General features: G+C 53.2%; 1 protein-coding gene across 3 annotated transcripts in view; it reads right to left on the reverse strand.

Moving 5' to 3' along the window:
* Positions 1-2158: 2158 nt before the first annotated feature.
* DDX31 (DEAD-box helicase 31) overlaps positions 2159-23132 on the reverse strand; it is a 72792-nt gene continuing 51818 nt past the window's right edge. For 2 of the 3 annotated variants that reach the window (XM_078436314.2, XM_078436313.2), the window contains 2 exons: positions 19441-19609; positions 2159-3744 (listed from right to left, as the gene is read on the reverse strand). In XM_078436314.2, the coding sequence (XP_078292440.2) occupies positions 3519-3744; positions 19441-19609 (395 nt within the window). In that variant the 3' untranslated portion in view covers positions 2159-3518. Of the gene's footprint in view, positions 3745-19440; positions 19610-23132 lie in introns of those variants that run through there. The other variant, XM_078436315.2, reaches the window with a different exon arrangement.

Below are 23132 nucleotides of genomic sequence, written 5' to 3' on the forward strand. Positions count from 1 at the left end.
GACGGTGAGGGTATTATTCTAGTTTTTGCAAAATGCACAGCAGCTAATTAAGTCAAGGAGCCTCTCGGCTTTCGAGTTCTTTTGCATGTGAATGGGGGTTGGTAAATCCCCAGCTCTGGCTGTGGTGGGGGGCGAGGGGAGACTGTCCCCAACTCAGGGTTAATGAAGTGGGAAAGGAGTCTCTCATAGCCTCCTGCAAACAAAACCCCCCATGCAACAAACCCAGCCCAAATCCTACATGGATTGACTTAAGCCCAGGGGATAAGTGCTTTAAATTAATCTCATTGAATAAGAATGAGACCAAACAAAACTCTTTAAAATCATATTAAAAATCTATCAAAGGACAACTTGCACTGGTGTGCTTTTCATTTTGTGAAAGTGAAGGAGGCAGAGCAGAGCAACCACCCTCTTACATTTACACAGCGGCAGTGTAAACCGAGACACATTCTCAGCTGTGTAATTGTCCTTGTACCTCAGAGGCGACTTCATATCTTACATTAATGAAGAACAAGGCTTCCCGACAAGTTTATAATTACAATATCTTAGATTGTCCTGCACTTCCCACCTGTCATAATAACTACAACCTTTGCGGTGAGGTGGGTTTCTGCTTTCATCCGCTTCGGAGGCTAAATTGGCTTCTCGGTTCCCAACCCCGGGGCTGGGTGGACTCTTTTTGGAAACACAAAGAAGGAGCAGCGGGGAGACCCCCGGCGGGCAGAACAATAGGAGAGGCTCCCGGGAGGCGTCTTCTCTGCTCCAGCGGCGACCCGCCCCGGCCCCTCGGAAACCCAGGCTCCACAGGGTAGGGGCGGCAAAGTTTAAAGGAAGTTGAGATTGCCCTGTGAGCCTTGTTACGAGGATTCGGGACAGTTCTGAAGAGTCTAGCTGGTTCTGCGGGTGCCCCACTGCACCCCCTCGCCCCCGGCAGGTCTCGTTCTGAATTGTTCTCATGGCGGAGCAGATTAAGAGAGAAGGTGAGATGGTCACTCGGGCAATTTTAACAAGACCCGTTAGGTGCCCTTTTCAGGCAGGGCCACTTGTCCAGTGGAAAAGCTTTAAATCTCTGTCTCGTGGAACCGATGCTTGGATTCTAATGGCTTTCCCTCACTTCATGTAGAGGGCCGCACTGCTAACTAGCAAGGTCACTAGCGGCTTGGGATGTACCTGCATTAAGGGGCTCTCATTTACTCCCCTCTTCCCTAAATCTCACCTCCCTTCGCTAAAGAAGAAGAAGAAAAAGATCAAAGGAACCCACTGGGCTTTGTCCAAATGTCCTTTGCTGAGCTCTGGTTGGCTCTTTGCTTCTCCAAGAGTGGAAGAGGCTGTGTGCCTTGCATCAGCACTGACTTAATCACTCGCCAAGGGCTCTTTGCCCTTCGGTGGGTGAGAACGGAAGCCCCTCTGAAGAATGGCAACCCGCTAAGAGCTGCAAACATGAAGGGGTTTGGGGTGCAGAACAAGCATCTGACAAGCCCACGGGGGGAAAAGGCTTTCGGCTGCAACACTCCATGAGATGTCCAAATTCTCCGTGACTTCCAATGCGGGGATCAGGCTGCGACACAGAGAAATGGGAAAGTTTGGGAAATCAGAAAAAGAGGGACGATTAACAATACGCACAAAATTAGAATATGTACAGTGGAATTAGGCTAAAGCTTTGCCTAATTGATGCCTGAAACGTATAATCTGTCAAGAGCCATAATAGGAGAAAGAGATTTATTTTAAGGTTATTTAAATTTAGATAATATTAACCCTAAATCTGTTAAATCCGTGTTTCTTTATTAACTGGGGGTAATATATTGATTCTACTTAGAAAGGGGCCCACAAAGCATCTATGGCAAGAAACCCTCACCTAAGTGTTTGCAAATTAGGCTGAAGTTCCATCTCTAAATTCTAGTCCCTTACACCCTCTGCCGGGAAGGTTCCCGCACGCACGCCCCCCCCCCCCCCAGGAATGCAGGGCCCAGTCGACCTCTGGAGGAATGAGTGCATGGGGGGTGGGGGAAGCAGGGCTTCTCTTTGATCCTCCCCAATCACTGCCTTTAATCCTGTTTCTCACACAGCTGGGTTTTGTCTGTAAAGTTTGATCCCTCCTTTTCTCATCCAAATCATGTGACCCATTACACACGGAAATAAAAGAAAGGTGGCAGATTTCCCCAAGTCCGCTTGACAAGTGCTACAAGGCTTTATTATTACTGTTGTTGTTGTTAGAAACTTCACCAACCGTCCCTAAGAATTCGTATGTGACAGCCCTCGTGAGAAGGTCATATTTTCCCTCCCGCAGAAGATTAGTGCTCACTGGACTCACACTCGCCCTCTCCCTGGGGCCTCTGGTGTCGGTGCGAGCTACCCTCCACTGCCAGAGAGGGTCGGAGGCAAGGACGCTGGCCCCTCTGTGGACCCTGCAGACGGCCCATCTCGCAGCACTCTCATCCGCTCCTGGCCGCTTGGTTCCTGTGCATCTGGAGGGTTGGTTACTGAAGTGGGGGCCTCATCATCCATCACAGGAGTTGGAAGACGAGGAATCCCGAGAAGGTGTAGAGAACAAAGCACCTCCCGGCACAGAGGTGCCGAGCTCTGGCCCTTCTCCTTCGGACGCCTCTGGAATCCCCGCGTCCAAATCTGGCAACCTGTCCGCCCCGGGGGGGGGGGGGGGGGGGGCGGGGGGGGGCCCTTTCAAACCTCCGGGGCAACACAGTGGGGGAGGGGCAGCTGTGACCTGGGCCACACTACAAGGACCCCCGGACCCCAGACTTGAAGGCAAGATGGGACTCGATGGGAGAAAATGCTCAGGAGACTGGTGCCTTTTGACTTCAAAGGCAAAGAATAAAAAGGCAACAGTAAAAAGCATAAATAAATAAAAAAGGCACCAGTAAATCCATCAGCCACGAGACAGGAAGTTTTCCGTGGACATAAAAGAGGCGGCCGGGCACGTGAATGCGACGTGGGGCCTGGAGCTGCCTGCGGACGGACCCGGAGGCTTCCGACCCACGCCAAAACCAGTCAGCCCTCTGAACAAAGCACTTGTACATCGAGAAAACGTGTTGACCTTTACCCTCTTCTTTAGCAAATTGCATCCCGGTTTTAAAAACGCTATTTTATAAAATTCGTGTTAAGCAATGTGTTGATGGGGCAACTAAAGTAAAACTTGGAGACACCTTCAGAACACGGTCACCAGGAGGCAGGACGCGGCCCTCCCGCTGCCACTCACACCACCAGGCTCTTGCTGGAGGCTGGGGGTGGGGGGGGAGGGTGCGGCTCTGGTGCACTGATTGGCTGGTCTACACTCTGCTGACCCCCGCCCCCCACGGGATAAGGGCCTGGCTTCTCTGGGTCAGGGGCTTGTCTTCAGGGCAAGGGGGGGGGGGGGGGCACCAGGCTTTCCCACAATGCTCCTGACAAGAACAGGGCCGTCAGCCCGGGTCTCCGGGCCTCCAGGATCCACCCCAAGCCCCAGGCCTGTGGAGGCAGAGTTGAAAACAAAAAAGTGAAAAACTTTTTTGGGAAGTCTCGGCCCCCGGTCAGTCTCTCTGGGTTTTTCCGTTGCACGGAGGGCGCTTCTTCTGTTTTCCCACGGCCGAGGCTGGGCGCCCGGTGCGGATGGCTCTGCATGGCTGGCTGCCGGGCACCGCGTGTTTGTTTTGCTTTTTGACCTTGGCGACGCTGGCCTCAATCCCACTTGAGTATTCTGAACGCAGGATTTCAGCAAGGCAGTGTTTACCCCGGGTCTTCTTACGAAGGTCAGGCCTGAAGAAAGTAACACAGCAGAGGGGGGAAAGGAAACTTTATTATTTTTTTCTTTCCCATTTGGAAAGAGGCTGGTAGCAGCTGGTTCCGAGACTGTGGAACTGACATTTTTGTATTAACAGAAGTACAATCCCTTCAATAGTGCTTGTTTTGATATTCTATGCACCAGAAGATTAGATACGGTGCTGACAGATTTTCATAACGGTGGCAAAATATCATGGCATTTTTAAAAGTGAGGCTTTGTTCTGTGTTGTTTTCACGGAAAAAAAAGAACGATACGCACTCACACTCTGATGGCAAACGAAGTGTATGATACAGCAGTTTGCCAAAGGATGGGGGGAAAAACCCGCCTTGAAACTCAGCAACATGCAGCGGGCGAAAGCCGGCCAGCAACTCTGGGCAAGTAAGCCCCGTGTAGGTCAAAGCCTCCTCCTGACGGGGCCCACACAGCGCCCGGGGGTGGGGTGTCGGTCGCAGACACCTCTTCGCTGACTGAAGAGCCTCCTGTAGATATTTTTGACCTTGAAAACCCCAAACCCAGGGTCTGCATGGGCAGACGGGACGGCATCTGCCAGACCCACCGCTCTCCACCGACCACGGGCATGGGTGCGGAGCGAGAGGGAGGGCTCCCTGCCCCAACCCACGAGGAAAGTGCAAAAGGCTGAAAATCAATTTCAGGCGTTGAATACCAGTAACTGTTTTCAAGAGACAGCAGCCTCACCATTTGATCAGAAGATCAGAGGGAGAAATTGGTAGAAGTTCAACTGTACACAGGAAGAATGATTATGAATGTCTAAGAGCAAACGTTTCCCAGGACAGGATTTTAACCCAAATAAGAACAAGAGAGCCATACCACTGAACCCACACTGCTATGCCGGCCATTCCCTCAACTCCCGACAGCGGGGTCTTAGGGTTCTTGCAAAAGGCACACGTCGCCCTCTGCGACGTATAGTTACAGCATTTTCTTGGTAATCGTCGGAGCTCAAGTGGACTAAAGTTGTGCTCAAGATAGAACGGAACTCCTTGAAAACTCAAGAATTAGCAACGGGATCACTGCTGCGCTCCTGAGCTGGCAGGAAAGGTGGCGGAGTCCTGTGACAGCGCTGGACCAGGCTAAGGCAATTACACCGAATTCCTCCACAGGGCGGGGCTCAAGCAACGGTGCGGCAGGCCTAGCATGGTTTTCTACCAGGACGCACAGGGAAAAACACGGTCACCCTTTGTTGGGAACAAAGGTCTGAGAATACGTTAAGGGTAAGACTTTGTCATAAGGGTGCACGGATGCGTCAGTGACAGTGCCCTGCGAGATTGGGAGCAAACAAGGAAGTACTTTCGGGGTTCCACAGTCATGCCGTCCGCCGGACAAGGGAGGTATGACAGCACCCTCGTTTCACAGACAAGGAAACTAAGTACTTTGCCCAAGACCATCGAGCTCGTAGGTGCAGCAGCGGAGATGCAAACACAGGTCGGATGGACTCAGGCCTACGCTCCTCCCAGCAGGCTGCGGGTCCAGGGACAAACACTTAGGAAGATCTGGCAGGAGCCAGGGTGGCAGAGAACCACGGCCAGACACGGGGGAGTTCTGTGCTCACATGAGAATGTGGCAGGGGGACGGTGGGGGCAGCACCTGGATGACAGAGGAGTAAGGGGCAAGTGGGGACCAAGAGGAGAGCTGACGACGGAGGAGGCCGAATGACACAGCTCAGGCTCTCCGCTCGGTCTCCTCACCTGAACAAAGGGGAAGATACTTAGAACAAAGCTCACAGGTGCTGGAAGGATTAGAGACGCACAGGCGGCTAGCGGGTGGCTGGCATGTGGATTTCGGTCAATCAGTTAAAAATGAGGAAACTGAGGTCCGGAGGTGCCAACCGAGAGGCTCTCCAAGGCCACACGGGAGCCAGGCCTGACCCCGGGGGCCCTTGATGCCCAGGCCGGGGCATTTGGGGCTGCACCCCCTTCTCCTGCAGGGCACTCGTCCTAACTCCCCGGGGTGGTGGACCGTGCACCCTGCCGGGCCCGGTGGAGGGGGCCGAACCTCGGGGGGGTGGGGGGGGGCTGGCGCGTGGCTGGGAGGCGGCGGGAGCCAGGCCTGCAGCTGAGGGCACTAAACTTGTTCCAAACTGAAGGCTGCCAGTTCTCGTGCTTGTAGTTTATTTTTAGTCGGGTTACATGACAGACGGAGTGAGAAGGTTCTGACAGGAAGAAATGCTTCCTCTTCCCCGTTTGAAGCCAGGTACTCACAATGTGTATAATTTTAAATCTAACAACCCGAGTTTCAAAATATGCAAAATTTCAGTCAAAATATCCTCCCCAGCATCGGCTCTGTGACTGCTCCTGCCACCGCTAAAGCAAAATAAATAACCAGAACCTGATCGGGGCGATTGATACCCTAACTGCCGACAGAGCAGGCACAGACAGCCGGAGCGGCACCCTCGCAGGCTCAGGCGCAGGCTGGCGGTCCTGCAGACGGGGCCGGAGGGACAGTGCGGGAGACCACACCGGCGGGGGCACCACACGGGCGCCCTTCCGTCCCCGTCCCTCCCCAGACACATACAGCTGGGTCCCGGGCAGCGCCAGGTCCCTCCTGCCCGGCAGGTGCAGCACGGTTATTAAGGACCTTCGGGTCCACACCATGGGGGGGGGGGACTCGTTGGAAGTGCATCTGGGAGATGGTCCTGCCCGCCTTCAGCTTCTGAGCGCAAAACGTCCTATCTTAGCATCTCCTTCTAGGCAACGTACTTTCGACCTGGGACCCAAACCCAAGCTCCGAGGCTCCTGGTGGTCCAGAGGGCAAGCGGGGTTTCGTCTTTCAGACCCAGACCACCTCCCCAGGACCTGAACCTCAGGGTCGACCCCGCAGGGTTTTCCCCACTGCTGTGGGAGCAACAGGACCCAGCTGGCTGTCTGCTGTTCCTTTGTTCTGAGGCCCAGTGCCGAGAAGGCAAAGTACAGATGGGAAGGTGGAACGTTCTAAACCCAGGCCCGCGCTGGGCGCATGTGGCCTCTCGACTCCTTCTCCTGCCAAGCTGCACTTCTCCCAGGGACTTGCCAACTTTCTTGCCCTCCTTGCCCTCCAAATACTCAAACCCCTCTCAAATGGACTTCCCAGTCCACCAGAGTAATCCCGCAGTTACCAAGCAACAGATCAGTTTATCTAACCACAGGGAACTCCCTTGTAGTGAAGGCTGAATAACCCCCCTTGGTTACCAGGCTGGATTACCCTGCAGGATGGGCAGATGCCACTTTCACTGCCAATAAGGTGAAATCACAGCCTAATTAGTAAATCAATATGCCCACTAGGGTGACCACTGCAGAAGAGGGGCCTCAGGACCTTCTCGCACCTTTACGGACAGATTCACAGAAGGCTACCCCAGGTAGGAAGCCGCCCCAGCTCAGGATTGTGCTCATGGCATCCTCTTACAGGACAGAGTTTTTCACTTTACCTTCTTTAATTTATGTACTGTCAGGTCAATCGGTATTTTCTTTTACTAAGTTTTACAGCTTTAGGATCACGCTTAGAAGCCTTCCTCATGCTAGCGTTTAAAAACGTACAGGCAGGGGCGCCTGGGTGGCTCAGTCGGCTAAGTGTCCAACTCCTGATTTCAGGTCAGGTCATGATCTCGCGGTTCACGGCATGGAGCCCTGAATCGGGCTCTGCGCTGACGGCGTGGAGACTGCTTGGATTCTCTCTCTTCCCCTCTGCCCACCTCTCCCCTGCTCATGCTCGTCCCCCCCCGCCCCCCCAAATAAATAAACATTAAAAAAAATGTTCAAGCACATTTTTCTTTAGTCTGCTACTGCCTTCCGTAATTCCATCTAGATTTTATTCTGGTTTAACTATTCCTTCCCAACAGTTATCCACAATAGTCACTGGACCATAAATCTGCTCCCCAGGACTTGAAACGCACCCCTGTGACTCTTTCTGATGCTGAGAACACTTCCTGTAGGTGACACTCGAAGAGATGATGAGAATGACAGTGGCCAACACTGAAGAGATCTACCAAATACATCGAAACAACACGTGAGCAAATTCCACTGACGGGGGCGGTGAAGGGACTTAAAGATACAACAAGTCAGTCTTTCAAACTGGCCACCGACCTCCATGATGATTCTCCTGCCGACACTCCCGTGGCGCTGTTCTCGGCACTGCACAGGTGTTTAACTCGTCTACTTCACCCACAACCCCACGAAACGGCTACGGTTAGCACCCCCACGTTACTGGTGAAGGAACAGAGACACAGGGGAGGGAGGTGGCGCCCAGGGTCACAAACCAGTGACGGAAGAGCAGGGACTCCAGTCCCGGAAATCTGACCCCGTGATTCGTGTACTTAACCGCCACGCTGTTAGGTTTCCACCAAAACCAGAAGCAAGCCTCCTGCACAAGACGTTTTTATGCCAAGACAATGTTCATGTTATCTCAAAATCTCAAAGACTCTTGGCGGCCCTGATGGAGTGCAACTGAAAAGTGAAGGTTGAATTAACTTAGGTGAGAAACGGCAGTTTAAAGAAAATCACACGATTTGTTCAATTCCATCACGGACACCAAGAAACCCATAGAAGTATACTCGCCGTGGAAGTCTGCAGGGTATAAAAACTGTGACTCAAGGTTAACTTGGATTGTGGGCTGACAGGTGATTTTTAAGCTTTTCTCTATTTCCTGAATTTTTACAATGAACATGTATTATTTTTATGACCATAAAGAACAGTGTATTTGTTATAGGGAAAAAAATCAAACGGTCGAATTTTGCCCTATGCCAAAATATCCAAGTCTTTTAACTTTTACTTATCAAAACCTCTTTGCTTTTCGCTTTTTGTTTGATTTTGTGTGAGAGTTTTCTCTTAAGACAGAAACAGACAGACTGAGTAGTAGTAAAATGTACTTATTCTCTGATCTGAAGGATTCTTTCTTCATGTAAGCAAATGACCTAGGGACACAGTGAGAGCACCCCCCCCTGCCCCCCCCCCCCACACCAAGGACTGAGGGAAGCAAGCCCCCCAACTGGAAGGAAAGCCTGGGTCCTAAGCGATGCCAGTAGGAGACAGCGATGCTTTTAGAAGGCCTGAGGCAGCCTCAAAAGCTTCCCTGTTCCCGCCTCGCCCTCACGGGTGAAGGAAAGGCAGCAGTGTCTGAGTGGGGTTCTGGTGGCTCTCGGATGACAGAGTCGCACACAACTCCAAGGAGAATCTGACAGGCAGTCCCTCCGGTGCAACGGAGCAGCTCAGGGAAGGAACCCGCTAGTGCGGGTGGTAATTCAGCCCACACACTATCAAGCCTTTCACGGTCACTGAAGGAAAAAGCAGCTGTATCAAGCCTCCTTTAACCCGTGGGTTCTGTTTCGGCAGAGATGTAAGCTGGCGGGCGGACCGTCTCAAGGGCGCTTTTTTTTGTGATTTCCTAGGACCAGACCAACGTTAGCTTCGGTAAGACTACCGGGGCCCCAGAAGACGCCCTACCCCAGGTGAGCCATGCTGTGGCGGATGGTCACTGCAGAAAAGTACCCGAGAGTGACTCTGTGGACACAGAGATTGATAAAAAGCGGGTTTCCGCCTTACATCCAAGAACAAGACCCAGTGAAAAGCAGAAAAGAGCTCTGAGCCCCGGGCTGAGGGCAGGCATGCTGCCAGGCCACGCAGGTCACAGGCAATCAATACATCGACGTCATGATCGATTTTGCTGCCCGGCAGAGCACGCACAATGAAAGAGAGGACAGAGATAATGTTCAGAGGTAGCAGAGGCCTAAAAGGGAAGAGAGAAATGAGAATCCCAGAATTGGACGGGAACCTCAAGATTATTTGCCCAAGTGGCAGAAACCGTTAGAACAGCTCTGGCAGGACTTGGGCCCGGACATCACCAGGCAGGGTGGCCATGCCTAGCCGATGTCCCCGTGGAGTCAACAGCTCTCTCCAAGCTTAGGTTCCCCCCCATGTCAGAAAGTGCCTCCACCTACAGGCCTAACGGGCATGACCGAGTGCTTGACACGTTTTAATTCTCGGTGAAAATATGACGATGGAGAAATACCGAGTGGGCATGGAAACAGTCAGGTGTGTCTGTAACCGGTCTGACTACATCCTAAATGTGCTGCCTGAGACTGATAAGCTGGGGACAGCATTTCAGCACCAGACCCCAGAGCTCAGCCCTGTGGGCCCGTCCTGTTTGACATGATCGATGTCTTGGATGGTATTATGAGGCATATTTGTCACATCGGCAGATGAAAAGCAGCCTGCAGGGACAGCGGACACCCTGGACGACAGAACACCTGCAACACCCTGGCAGGCCAAAGGGACAGGCCTTGGCTAAAGGGTGAACAACACCGGGGCACGTGCACCGTCCTGCTCTTGAGGCAGAGCAGCTGGGCGGTTTGAACTCTCACACGTGCAAACAAACAGGGACTCGGTTGGCCAGTTTCAACCTGAGCCCCAGGACGGCCCAGATGCCAACAATGCGGGAGGCCTGGAGCCAGGAGGCCAGGGTGCTCGTCGCACTGAGGGAGCCAGGCCGGTGCTGAGCCCCGTGTGAGTGGTAGCCGCGGTCCCTGCTCCTACCGTTAATAGGCCAATAGATGTGATCGCTCTCCTCTTCTGTGCTGGTCCGTCTCTCCTGCACGTTTGGGTAGTTCCATGACCCGGATTTGGAAAAGAACCCCGGCTGGGAGAAGAGCCGCCCAGAGGACGGACGGTGACGGACGAGCAGCTGGGGATGCTGGCGCCGCAGGGCGGAGCCAGCCCCTCTGACGGGGAGGACCCCGGGGCCGTCCTGCACGGGCTGTGGGGCTGAGTCTGGCCAAGGCCCCATCTCTCCCCGGGCCAGTCTGCTCACTCTCAAAAGGATTCAGGGAACTAATGAATCGAGGTGCTTCTCACAGTGCCTGTTGTGAAAGCCCCCATCCAGCGTTGACTGTTATTGTTATTAACAGTATGGAAAAGAGGAGAGGCAGGAGATAAGGAGCCATCATCAGATACCCGACACGTGTCATGTGGACCAGGGACGGCTTTGATCAACGATAACAACACCTTGTATTTTTGTTTGCATATCATGCACATTCAGCATTAGAATCTCACAGAGACCACAGAGTGGAAAATGAAAGTGGTCCATGGGGGCTCAACTTCAGCAGCTCTAACGGGGAGCCGAGTCCCCCCTGTGCAGGTGGCGAGCACCCACGGCTGGGAGGCCTGGAGCAGAGGCCTTCAGGACCCAGGAGCCATGCAACAGGCAGGTCAAGGGCAGACTGTGGCGGGAGCCCTCGGGAAGATTTCCCATAAGCGCTCACCCCTCTTACAGACTCAGAGAGGGGGAGTCCCAGGGGGGGCGGGAGAAAGCAGCATTTACCGAGCAGCCACCCCAGGCTCCGCACCGGGCTACATGTCCGGAACCCTTCTGCACACTCCAGGGCCCTGAGGGCTGCACGACGCAGGTTCGTTGTTGCCAGGGCTGGGATCAAGCTGGGGACACCTGACTTCAGGCCCAGGCACTGCACCCTCTGGACCTGAAAGGACACCAGGGAAAAAGCGGGATCCAGATCCTCCCTGCGATCATCTCTTATCAGAGATCTTTCGAGGCAACTGCCCTGCAAACAAACATAAAGCTTCCACCACCACTCTGGGGTTGCTACCCTGACGGTTTCACATCAAATTCTTCCACGTACGTAACCAAATGGACTCCTGCTTTAAAGTCCGTTTCTTCGATTACAGGAACAACTGCTCACACAGGAAAACACCCGCGGTGGGGCTCAAACACTTACTTTGCCCAACACCAACTCTAGAAACTGGAACCTTCTACAAGGGGTATGTGAGGCAGCAACAAAGTGCCGGGATGTGGGCTCCAGGCTCTCTCAGACCTGGGGCCAGGGGAGCAGGCACGCCCCCTTTCCCCTGGGTTCGCGGGACAGGCCTGGGGCTCAGCGAGACACACACAGGGCCTCAGCAGAGCCGAGGGCGCACAGAAGCCCTTAAGGGTCCCACACCACTGCTCAAACTGCGGTGCTCAAACTGCATCCCTCCTCTCGATTACGAACTAGTTAAGATGTTACTCTCCACTTCAGACCGTGGCTGTAACACCAGGCCCAGAATGAAAGGGACATCTGGAGAAGACGTAGAGTCATTTCGTGATGGGCTACAGCAGGACGCACACCTTCCTACTCAAAAAGGGGCCCGTGGACCGCGGGGATAGATCAGAGGCATGGGTCACCCCAGGAGGGGTGAGGAGGGGTTCAGGGTGACGTGTAGCAAGGGGAGAGCTGGGACCGTCACGTTCTTTCCTAGCTCTCCGATGGCGCGAACCAGGAGAGCTCCGAGCACGGCCAATGTAACGAAGAGCCGGGCATTCTCCCGTTGCCCGCAGCCTCGACTGCCGTCCGCCGACTCACGCTGGGCCAGCTGCGTCTTCCACCTCGGGTGCCTGGAAGGCTCCAACAGTGAACGTGACCGCCCGAGCACCCTCCCAGGAGAGGCCGGCTGGGTTCCTGTTCTTTGTTATCGGCCTGGCCGCTTGACTGAAAACACACCCTGTGGTTCCCGCTGTCTGCAGGTGACCCAGGTGTGGAGAAAGAGCAGGGTCACCGTGAAATCCCTCTAATCGCCTCATTAGCCGGGTGGGGATGAGGGTGTGTTTGTTCCACGAAGAGGCACAGGGCTGGTAATTGCATGGTGTCAGAGGGAAAGAAATAGTGGCAGCAGCGAAAGGCCAAATGTAAAAGCTGCGTGTGCACAGCAATAATTAAGCCAAAGCCCGGAAAGGCAGGGCCCACGGTACCTGAGCGGAGAGGAGGGAAGGGAATTATAACTGGATCTGCACCGCGTGACCCGAGTGGAAGAGGCAGGCCCTCCACGGGAGCCTGTGCCCACACCGCGCCGCTTCCTGGAGCTGCCCGTGCCCGTGATGAGCTCACTAACCTACAGGCGGCTCGCTGACACGCAGTCCCTGAGCAAGGACTCTGTGCCGTGCTGTGTTTCCCACCAGAAGGGACGTGGCCACGTTCCACAGAACTTTTCCTGTCCCCTGGCCCCGTCTGGACAAGAGTAGATTCTCCTCCGTACAAATGTCCCACAGAGATAACGCAGTGTGGACTTCAAAGAGACCCATCCTGTGTGTGCCTTGCCAGAGAGGCCAGTAGAAGATGCTCCTGTCTACAATCCATGCAGCTCATCCAGGTTCTACGTTAAAATATTATTAATTAATCCTAACTTGAATCAGACATACACTTGGCCAGCATCTGGCTGTCCTCCTGCATTAAGGAGGACACCCCGTCGCCCGCTCCGAGGACCTGGGTCTACATTTTTGAGAACTGTTAGTCAACTTACGACCACCTCCATCCCCCTCTTCAGGACTTGAGGCTTTACTGAACCACGGTCTCCCGGGATGGGGCCTGGGGCCCTGTACTACATACAGCTCCCCAGGGGAGTCTGACAGCGGACTCTGCTCCCTTGCTCCACAGGACACCTTCTGCCCTTGAGGCTACCTCCGGCGGTCCTTAGCTGTTTCAAACCCTGGTCTCCAGGCTGAAGCCGGGTGATCTGACCTTCCAGTGGGGCGTCTGCTCTGGTCCTGTGGAGGCAGGGCAGAGGCCCCAGCCCTGAACCTGCTCACGCCCATGCTATGTGGGCTGATCCCCAAGCCGCCTCCACCCATGAAGTCAGGGACACTGGTTCAGAGGAAGGTGGCCCCGTCTTGTTCTCCCGGGACAGGCTGGCTGAGCGCAGCGTGCTCTGAAAAGCAGGTGTCCCCCTACCCCTTGCAGGATTTGCTGTTTGCTGGGTCCACTGAACAGGCAAGAGGCATTTCCCTCTTTTTCTTATCTTTCTTTCCTTCCCACTGTGCCCTTCCTCTCAGAATTACAGGCCGCCGGCAGGTTCTGTTTATCTATCCACGTGGTGCCGGGCACCACGGGAGCCGCTGGGGATGAGAGGAGAAAAACCAGACAGGGTCTCCACCGCAAGCTGCACTCGAGAGATGGACATGAGCCACCCGCACACACAGACGGCGGTGTCGGGTGAGGGAAGGCTGAGGTGCCAACCCGGGCAGGCGGCCCAGAGAAGACCTCCTCGCAGGAGGCACTGTGTCCAAAGGCGGAAAGCAGGGAGAGGCCCAGGCCCCCCGGGGACTCGGCGAAGGCCCTGAGACGATGGGGAAAATGGGTGCCACGCAGGGCCGCTGAAGAGGGGGCTCGCCGTTGTCACTTGCCTTAGTCATCAGAGCAAGGAGATGCACCGAAAGGGCTGGTGGCAAGGGCGACAGGTGAGGGTGCAGAGGCTCTGTGGCCTGGGGCCGGGTGTGAGAAGCCAAGGGAAGAGACTAGGAGGTGGCCAGAGGGGTCAGAGGCAGTAGCGCTGCTCGGGATCTGACCCGCATGCAGGGGGTTCACACAGAGATCCCCACGTTCTCTAGCGTGGCTTTGTCTCGCCTCTGATCTCATGTTTGGCCAATCTTTTACAGAATAACTGGCTCAATGAGATTGAGAGAATTTTCACAGTGGGCAAGATTCCAGGTGTGCCTTCAGCTAATTAAGTGATACGAGGGAGGTTGTAAATGCCACATACAAATTGGCAGGCAAGCTGCTCCTAATGATGAGAATATTGCTTTACAGGAGGTGCAGCTGCAGCTTCTTGATGCCCGTCTTGGAGCGGACCGGTTCCATGTTTTCAAGGTTGTTCCTGATACGGCAAGCTCAAGGGTGCTGAAAAGCTGACCGCTGACCGCACTTCCCACTCCCTGGCCCAGGATACTCACAGGTGCGGTGAAGGCTGGCAGAAAGAGCCACCAGCACTGTCACCGCCATTTGCTCCCGTGTGTTCACGTCTGACCCCGTGTCGATGCTGGACCGCCTGGCGTGGTCCTTACACAGCACCGTGAGGCACCCGTGCCCGTTTGGGAAGCCAGGGGACTAGGCAGAGAGTCGCGGAGTCACTTGTCCCAGGGCAGACAGAAGAGGCTCAATCCCGGCTCAACCCCTGTGTGGCCCTCCCTTGGGCGGCACCTGAGAACCGGAGGCCCTAGAGCACCAGTGAGGACAGGAGCCCTTCGCAGTTACCGAACAGCCACTGGACAGGCGACGGTGGCAATCAGAACAAGTGACAGGGCAAAGGCTTCAAAAAGGAAAAATGCCCCGAGTAGGGCTGTGCAAAACCTCCAGTTTGAACGTTAGTGCTAAAATCCGTGACAATTCAGATGAGAAAACTCCGGCAGGCACCTCCACATGAGGACGTCTACTTGGTGTAGAGGAAACACTGGATCTAGAACTCCGGGGGGACAGATGCTCTGCGGTGCCCGGGTGCCGGGGGTTCTGACCCGAGGCCAGGACCCAGGGGAGCCAGCCCCGTGTACCCTCCTGTCACTGACCACGGCCCGCCGAGCACAGGCCCAGCACACCCAGACCCAGTCGTTAAGGGTTAAGAGATCCTTCATTTTAGATGGCTTACCTGTTTGGTAAGAGCAGGAACTTCGTGGTCACACTTTGACCGGGCTGGCTTGAGCAAAGGTGTATGGTGCACCTGGGGCGCTCAGTCAGTTGAGCAACTGACTTCGGCTCAGGTCATGATCTTGTGGTTCGTGAGCTCGAGCCCCACATCGGGCTCTCTGCTGTCTGTGCGGAGCCTGCTTCAGATCCTCTGTCCCCACCCCGCCCGCCCCTCCCACACTGGCACGCTCTCAAAAATAAGCAAACATTTAAGTGAAAGAGAAAAAGGAAATGTGCATAAATAAAACTGCATTTCTTTTAAGAACAGCCAACAACTTGGACTGTTGTTGCTCTACTAATTCTAAAAGGAGGGAGCCGAGAACAGAGGAGCATAGTTATTGGATTACTGATAAAGGCGACGTCCAAGATGTTTCTAGGCATGAAGGAAAACATCAGAAAGACACAGGTGGCATAAGCCAGGGGTAGACAAGTCTCAGGTAGCTACAAATTACATCGTTGGGGCAGAGCAGTGCTTTCATGATCACAGCACAGAATTCACGAGATAGTTGGTTAAAAACAGCAGACTCGCTCTCTCGTACTGTCGCAGTAGCACTGACACAGTAACGCATTGTATTCTTGAACCAGTCTCCACAGCGTGTAAGGGAGGCGAGGAACTCGCAGCCCCGCACGGCGGGCCTGCTCACTACTCGTGTGTGTCACCGCCTAGACAGACAGACGCCCTGGCCGACAACACCACTCTGCCCTCCCGAAGCAGACGGTACCGGGTCCCCCCGTCTCCTGGGAAGATGGAAATTTTGGAAGGTATGTTATCTTTGCTTCCCAGGAACCGCGGAATCTACCGAGCTTCAAAATCAGAACTGCGTTTCACAGAAGGAAAATGCTGTGTTTGTGATGGATGTTGCTAAGGGGCCATTCAATATTTTACCAACAGCACCGACTCCCTGTGTGCACGTCTGTGTCGGTGTTTGGGGCGGGGGGTGGGGGGCTGCCTTGGCAGGTCTGTGTGTCGGTGTCAGAGGAATTTTGTAACTACGACTGCATCTGTGTGCAGGGGAGAAGCATTTTGTGTTCCCTTTCAGAACTAAGGACTGAAAAGCGGATACATACCCAGTGATAAAGATCTCATTTGGGGACGTTATCCTTTTTTTGTCTCAACAGTGGTCAAGTAAAGGAATAAAGGCATACGGATGAGATAAAACTTCCCTTTGTCACTGCGTGGAAACCATCTCCTTAGCTAACGTGCCCTTGCTTCGTGTTTTAACACCCAGACGAACCCCTTGTTTGGTGCATGACGAGGCGAGACAGGATTCTGCTCACAGTGGCGTGGATTTGGTCCACAGGTATCAGAGGTGTGCACCTAACGTAGAGCTACTCTAGGCAGTTAACCCCATGACACAGAATGCAGAATAATTTGGAGAATTCAGTGCTCCAAATTGGTCCACCCCAAGAAAGCAGAAGGAACCACTCCCTTTCTTGACAGATGGATTTCAGAGGAGACGCCTGAGCTCAGAACAATCACTGTGGCCACAGCATAACTCTCTGCACTTTGTGGTGTTTAACGGACTTTTCTTCCCAGTCCTCAAGAAGCAGCAACTGGCATTTGCTTGAGCCCTGACTGAGGTGCGGAAAATCTGTCCCGTCTTCTCTGCCGCTTACCCTGACCACAATTATACGGTCCGTGTGCACATTAGCTGCCAAGTCATTCTTCTTCTTCCAGGAGTGACAAGATTTCCCCAAATAAAAAAAAAAAAAAAAAAAAAAAAAAAAAAGGTGCCTACTGTATCCTTGAGTGCCGTCTGCGTTAGCAAGGCAGGGGTGGGGTGGGAGGATGTAAGAGTGCAGCGAGAAATGCCTTCAAAAGAAGGGCATAACAACCGAAAAAGTAGCTGTAACTGAGTGGTGACATGGCCAGAACAGAGAGCGGTATTGTCACGGGCGGAGTAATCCTGTGACACACTGCTGTCACTCACCCCCCGGCTCCCTGCCGCGCCAGCCAGACATCAAAGGCTGCCCCATACCATCTTACATGCTCTTTATCGGCTAATCAGCCCATTCTTCCCTAAATAAAGCCCTGTTAAATCCCCTGCTCACAGGGGTATGGTAGTCCTGGTGCCCATCTGCTAGCAGGGTCAGCTGAAGCAGGAGGCGGCGGCTTGCTCTCTCCCTAGTGGCTTCTCAAGGTGAGGACAATGCTGGCTGGCTCCGAGTCCCCCTCCCGACTGCCTCCCTGCCTTGCTGCTCTGCTTTCCAGGATCTGGGTAAGAGCTGCGGACGTCCCAGCCTGAAGAGCTGCTCTCTGGATTTACACTTGCTAATGAAGTTCCCACTCATAAAGGTAGATGAGCCGCTAACAATGAAGTATCGGGACTGCATTGATTTGCGGGGATAGGAATCGGCAAGATCTGTGTTTCTCACCAGTGATCAACTGGCAGGAGTGTTCCGATCTTCTCGAAGTGCCAACGTTTTAGAGACGGTGGCAGGATGGCCTGGCTTCCAGATCACTAGGAGGTCCCCCTCAGACCTGACTGCAAGCCTCACACACTCGAAACCAAAGTGGGCACGCGGAAATACCAGCTACTTCCGACCCCAGGGCAGCAACGTGACTCTGGTGCACAGCCGTCGTACATCTGAGGCGTCTTCTACCTCCCGGGAGGACGGGCAGAGAAGTCTCTAGCCACAGCCCTGCCCAGGACAGGTAGCAGGGGCAGCGGGCAGTACCCTGCACCTCAAAACCGCCTGGAAGACACCAGAGCTGGGTGTGTCTTAGCCTTGTCTGGGCACGGATCAACAGCGGCATGTGAACTACCTGCCTGACAGAATTACTGAGGTACGGTCCTACAGGAGAGGTGTTAATACAAGGAAAAAAAAAAAATCAAGCATCTTAAAAATTCCAAAAATGGGACTAGAATTAGGCAAACTTTATCCATTCCTAAGAGCCTTGTAGGTGCCACACCCTGAACAGATCAGGTTGGATGTTCCAGAATCTTAACCCATCTGGTTTCCAGATTTCTGTCCTAAGGTGATTCATCTGTGCGGCCCGTCCTAATGCTTGGTCTCAAAACAACCTTGTGAAATAGCTACAAAACATCGATTTCCTTCTCTTTGCTGTAGCTGAGGAAACTGAGGCTCTGAGAAGTAAAGCAAAGATACGGCCCAAAGCTCAGAAGCTCACATCAGAGCAGAGCTGGAACTGAAGTCCAAGTCCCCTGCATCTAAGACCAGCGATCGTTTCCCTACACCAGGCGGTCCACTCTGACTTTTGTCACTGCATCCAGGGCCCTGACAAGTGATGGTGCACGAGCAAGCGGGCGTGTGGCGGGAACTGGCAGGGAAGTGTGGCACGCCCCCGGATTCTCACGGTCAGGGCAAGTGTACTTTGACATTTGCAATTCATAAGCAAATAAACGATGTGCAATGCAAATGAATTGTCCAGAGCATTCAAGGATTCTCTGCTTGTTCAGTGTTTCCTTCCCACTCACATGCTGCACAAGTGGTGATGGCAGTCTGTCCCTGAGTCCCCATGCAAGCGGTCCATGGCTCCTGCAAAGGGGCTGGGTCCTTTTACAAATGTCTTTTGCTGAGGGGAATCATCTCAGGACCTCCTGGAACTGTGGAGGTGGACCCAGAGCCCAGCCTCCCACCTGCAGGGCAGCGCTCTTCACTCTCACTAGGACCTCTGGACAGTTCACCATGTGCCTTTGAGGGAGGGTGAGAGTCTCACGCTCGCACCGGCCTCTGCCCTCTGCGGGCACTTGGTACCAGACGCACGTGTCAGCACCAAGGAGAGCGACCGGTGCAGTGAGTCCCCACGCAGCCCCTCCCGCCTCCCCAGGACAGGACCAAACTGATTTCACAGAACACACCAGAAGTTTTCGTACAAGTCCTGGGGGGCTGTCCAGGGTGAACCACAGCACATCTGAAGCTCCGACTCCAGCAAGGCCCCACGTTACTCTGCTGGTGGGCAGTGGAGGCAACCCAACCAACAGGTTTGTCTTGCTGCCCCAATAAACCCCACCACCATCTGGACCTGACAGGAGACACCATTGCATTTTTGCAGGTGCCTTAAAAACATTCAGATTAAGTATTTTTCCTCTCATTCCAAGCACTTATCACACTGCGAGAGGGGCGGACACGGGTGATGATTCAGCACAAAACCCAAAGATGGAAGTTTGCACCCATCATGCAGCAGCCTGTCCCACCACCGCCCTGCTGTTGTGTGCACAGCGCTCTCCAAACCCACCTCACTTCCAGCCATCTGTCCCAGGGCAAGTTCAACTCATCTTACCTGTTCAGGTTTCCTTTTCTTCTCTTTACAGCCGAGACCCCAAGATTTTGGGGGGCATCTCTCAGCCCAAAGCTCTTAGCCACATGACCAAGGTGCAACGATCGGACGTGGAAGATGTGCTTCAGCTCCCGGGGGTAGGTTGCATAGGCTCGAATGAAGGACTGCAGAGCTGGGAGGAAGAGGAGGGTGAGGGAGGCCGTCAGGATGGGGTCTCGAAGCGCCCGGGCCTAATGGCTGTCCTACGCACTTTATCTTGCCAGGCACCCTGAGACAGTCAGGACAGTACAACATAATGAACCACCTAAATCTATCCTGGTGTATTTTCTTTTTAATTCATCAAAAAAAAAAAAAAAAAAAAAAAAAAAAAATCTACAGGACACAAGTATCACTTGAGTAAACCCAATAGAATTTCAGATTTTACTGTGTAGTGTGCAAGAACCCTAGAGGGCAGCGGCCCTCTTTTCTCCTCACTATGGTCTTGGGCCTTGCATAGCAGCTGGGACACGGCAGCAGGCAGCTGGTCAGTGTTTGTCATAGAAACGAAAGACAGAATGAGTGAAGAAACTAAGACATGATCAATGTGGTATTTTCTCACGAAAAATGAAATCATCAGACTTTTATATTAAGAAAAAATTTTCCTAATTCAATTTATTTTTTCAATTGCTAACACATGTAAATGTTATACAATTCAAAAGGTTCCCATGGGTTTATTGTGCTTCCCATCACAGTCTGTTACTCCTGCTATAAATGTTCACACCACAAGCCCCGCCTCCAGGGCCCCTATCCAGAGGGGTGACTCTTCTTCCTGTACTCCTGGGATTTTAAAACCAAATTCATTCCAAAGTACCCGATATTGACTGCTAAAGGGCTTCTTACCCATTTGAAAAATGCATAAATAAGGAAACGCTGGGTGCCTGGGTGGCTCAGTCCATCGAGCGTCTGACTCTTAGTTTCGGCTCAGGTCATGATCTCACAGTTTGTGTTTGAGCCCCGTGTCGGGTTCTGTGCTGACAGTGCGAAGCCTGCTTGGGATTTTCTCTCTCTCCCTCTCTCTCTCTGCCCCTCCCCTGTGCACGCGCAAACTCTCTCTCAAAATAAACTTTAAAGAAAAAAAAAAAAAAGGAAATGAAAACAGTTTTAAAAAGGAGAAAGGCAGTTATTAAGTTTCTAAAAGAGCCCACAAAACAGTTCATTCCTTGAGAACTGCCAACAATTTAGAGATGTCCCCAGACACACCTTCGTGAAAGTTTCAGCCCTGTTTTAAAGTTGAGAAAAAGGCCCCTGTTCTAGAGTCAGCACTGGCTGGAAAAAAGGCAGATGTGGTTCCCAGGAGCCTGGAGCCCTGGCTCCACCTTTTTTCGGCGTTCCTCTGAGAAAAGAAAGCTGTCCCTCCACCCAGCTCCCCTCAAATACACCGCAATTCCGGTGAAAATCAAGTGTCTACCTCTCCTCACTCCAACAGGGCAGGAGGGGACGGCTCTGAAAAGACCCCAATACCGGCTCTTCCGGCGGCCAAGCCAGAGTCCAGCGCCGCGCATCTCACGGAGGAGCAGGCGCTAAATACCAGCCTCTCTCGCCCTTGCTTGTTGAGCCACTGGACTGGCAAGTTTGCCCACAGCTTAGACGTAATATCCCAGCAGCACCTGGAGATTGGCGTTTATGAACAGTAATAAAAAGTGTCATTTTAGCAGATCAGCTGCTGGAAGGATCCTGGGAATCCATCAAAGCTCTATTTACTGAGTAAAGTGAACTCCTTTTCCCAATCGATGAGAAATAATAACCAAGGCAACTTGTCTGCACCCCTCTCTGAAATCTGTGCCTGCTTCCCCTTTTTAATAACCGGGGACCAGCTTTTCCAAGGGAAATCTCTAGCACTTCAAATGGTCTGCGCTGTTCGGAGGTTCTGACACCAGGTTCCAGACACGGAGCTACACACTCCAGTCTCAAGAAAGCCGCTCGGCTACCGCCCAGGAGATGCTCTACACCTCTTCTCTACACCCCTTTCTTTCCAGACCCTCCGTATTTACTCTCCTCTAAAAAAAACAGACCGAAACCATGCCAAGTCAGGCCAAGCCAAAGAGTTCGCACTTTTACAATCTCAGTCCCCCGAACGCTGGCCCAGGCCTCCTCCTGACCACCACTGTCCCACTTGGGCAGATCAACCTCCCATTCCCGCACCAATCCGAGGAGCCAAGGAGGGACAGCCTCTGTCTCAGAGACGTGGGCGCCCAGCTAACAAGTTTTCCAAGAAACCGCAGACGTGTCTTCTCCCTCCACAAGCGCTCAGGCAGCATTTCACACTGCATATGTTTACCAACCCTGCCTGTCCTTAAGGCTGTCTCACTGGGGACAACGATACTGGGCTGTCCTCACATCCTTGAATGGACTCCCACGTTTTGATGATTCAGAGAAGCAGGAATTTCAGGAGCAGCCGAAGCTGTTTGCAGACCCTGCCGAGGGGCGGTGTCGAGGACGGGTGGCGGAAGTGGGGGCTGTGGGACCCGGAGGAGTGGAGAGCAGAGAAAGAAGGCATTTGCTTGAGATGGCGAAAGAAGGCGTGGCCACTTACAGCATGCGCTCCGTAGTCGCGGGCTCCTATCTCACAGCCGTAAGGGAGATGCATTAAGGGAAACCTATTTTAAAATACCCCACGTGGACACCTCATCCTTGTTCATAAAACCAGATTTATTCTTGGACATCTGACCAAGAACAGTAGTATCTTATGGATGATACTTAGGATCAAGGAGGTAGGAAGGAGGGAGACTCTTCCTCGGCCCTGGGAGGGAACCTCGGCCCTGCCCCCAGAAGAACACACATCTGTACGGGGTAAAGGCACACTCGGTTGAGTACCTGCCTACCTGGGACTGCACTGAGGGAGCGGCTGATCTGTCATCGGTGGTTTGGGTTTTCTGGACTCTAAGCAACAGCCCCGCAAGCCAGGCACGGCTCCTCCGCACGTGGTCCCTGCTCTTCGGGGAGACCTGAGGCTGAAGGGCCACCACAGGAAAGCCATCTTCCGTGTGGAAAGGACCCCAGTTTCCAAAACTTTTGTTCGGGAGTCTCGAGTTCAAACCAGTTTTTTTTTTTAATTTTTTAAAAATGTTTATTTATTATTGGAAGTCAGAGAGAGTCAGAGCGTGAGCAGGGGAGGGGCAGAGAGAGAGGGAGACACCGAACCCAAAGCAGGCTCCAGGCTCTGAGCCGTCAGCACAGAGCCCGACGCGGGGCTCGAACTCACAGACTGTGAGATGGTGACCTGAGCCAAAGTCGGACGCTTAACCGCTTGAGCCACTCAGGCGCCCCAAGTTCAAACCAGTTTTTAACCACTGGGATCTCTAGCTAACAGAGGCAAGAAATGAGGGAAAAGGGGTGCCTGGGTGGTTCGGTCAGTTAAGCATCTGACTTGGTTTTGGCTCAAGTCGTGATCTCATGGTTTGTGGGTTCAAGCCCTGTGTTGGGCTCTGCGCTGGCAGCATGGAGCCTACTTGGGATTCTCTCTCTCTCTCTCTCTCTCTCTCTCTCTCTCTCTGCTGCCCCTTCTGCGCGTGCTGTCTCTCAGAATAAATAAACTAAAAGGAAAAAAAAAGAAAGAAAGGAAAGAAATGAGAGTAAAAAGGGGCGACTGCTGCTGGAAACTAACAACAATTAAATGCTGGTTATTAACAATGACTGGGCCAGAAAATGCAACAGGA

This window comes from Panthera onca, chromosome D4 (genome assembly GCF_046562875.1).
Source record: "Panthera onca isolate mPanOnc1 chromosome D4, mPanOnc1 haplotype 2, whole genome shotgun sequence".
In the NCBI taxonomy this organism is placed as follows: domain Eukaryota; kingdom Metazoa; phylum Chordata; class Mammalia; order Carnivora; family Felidae; genus Panthera; species Panthera onca.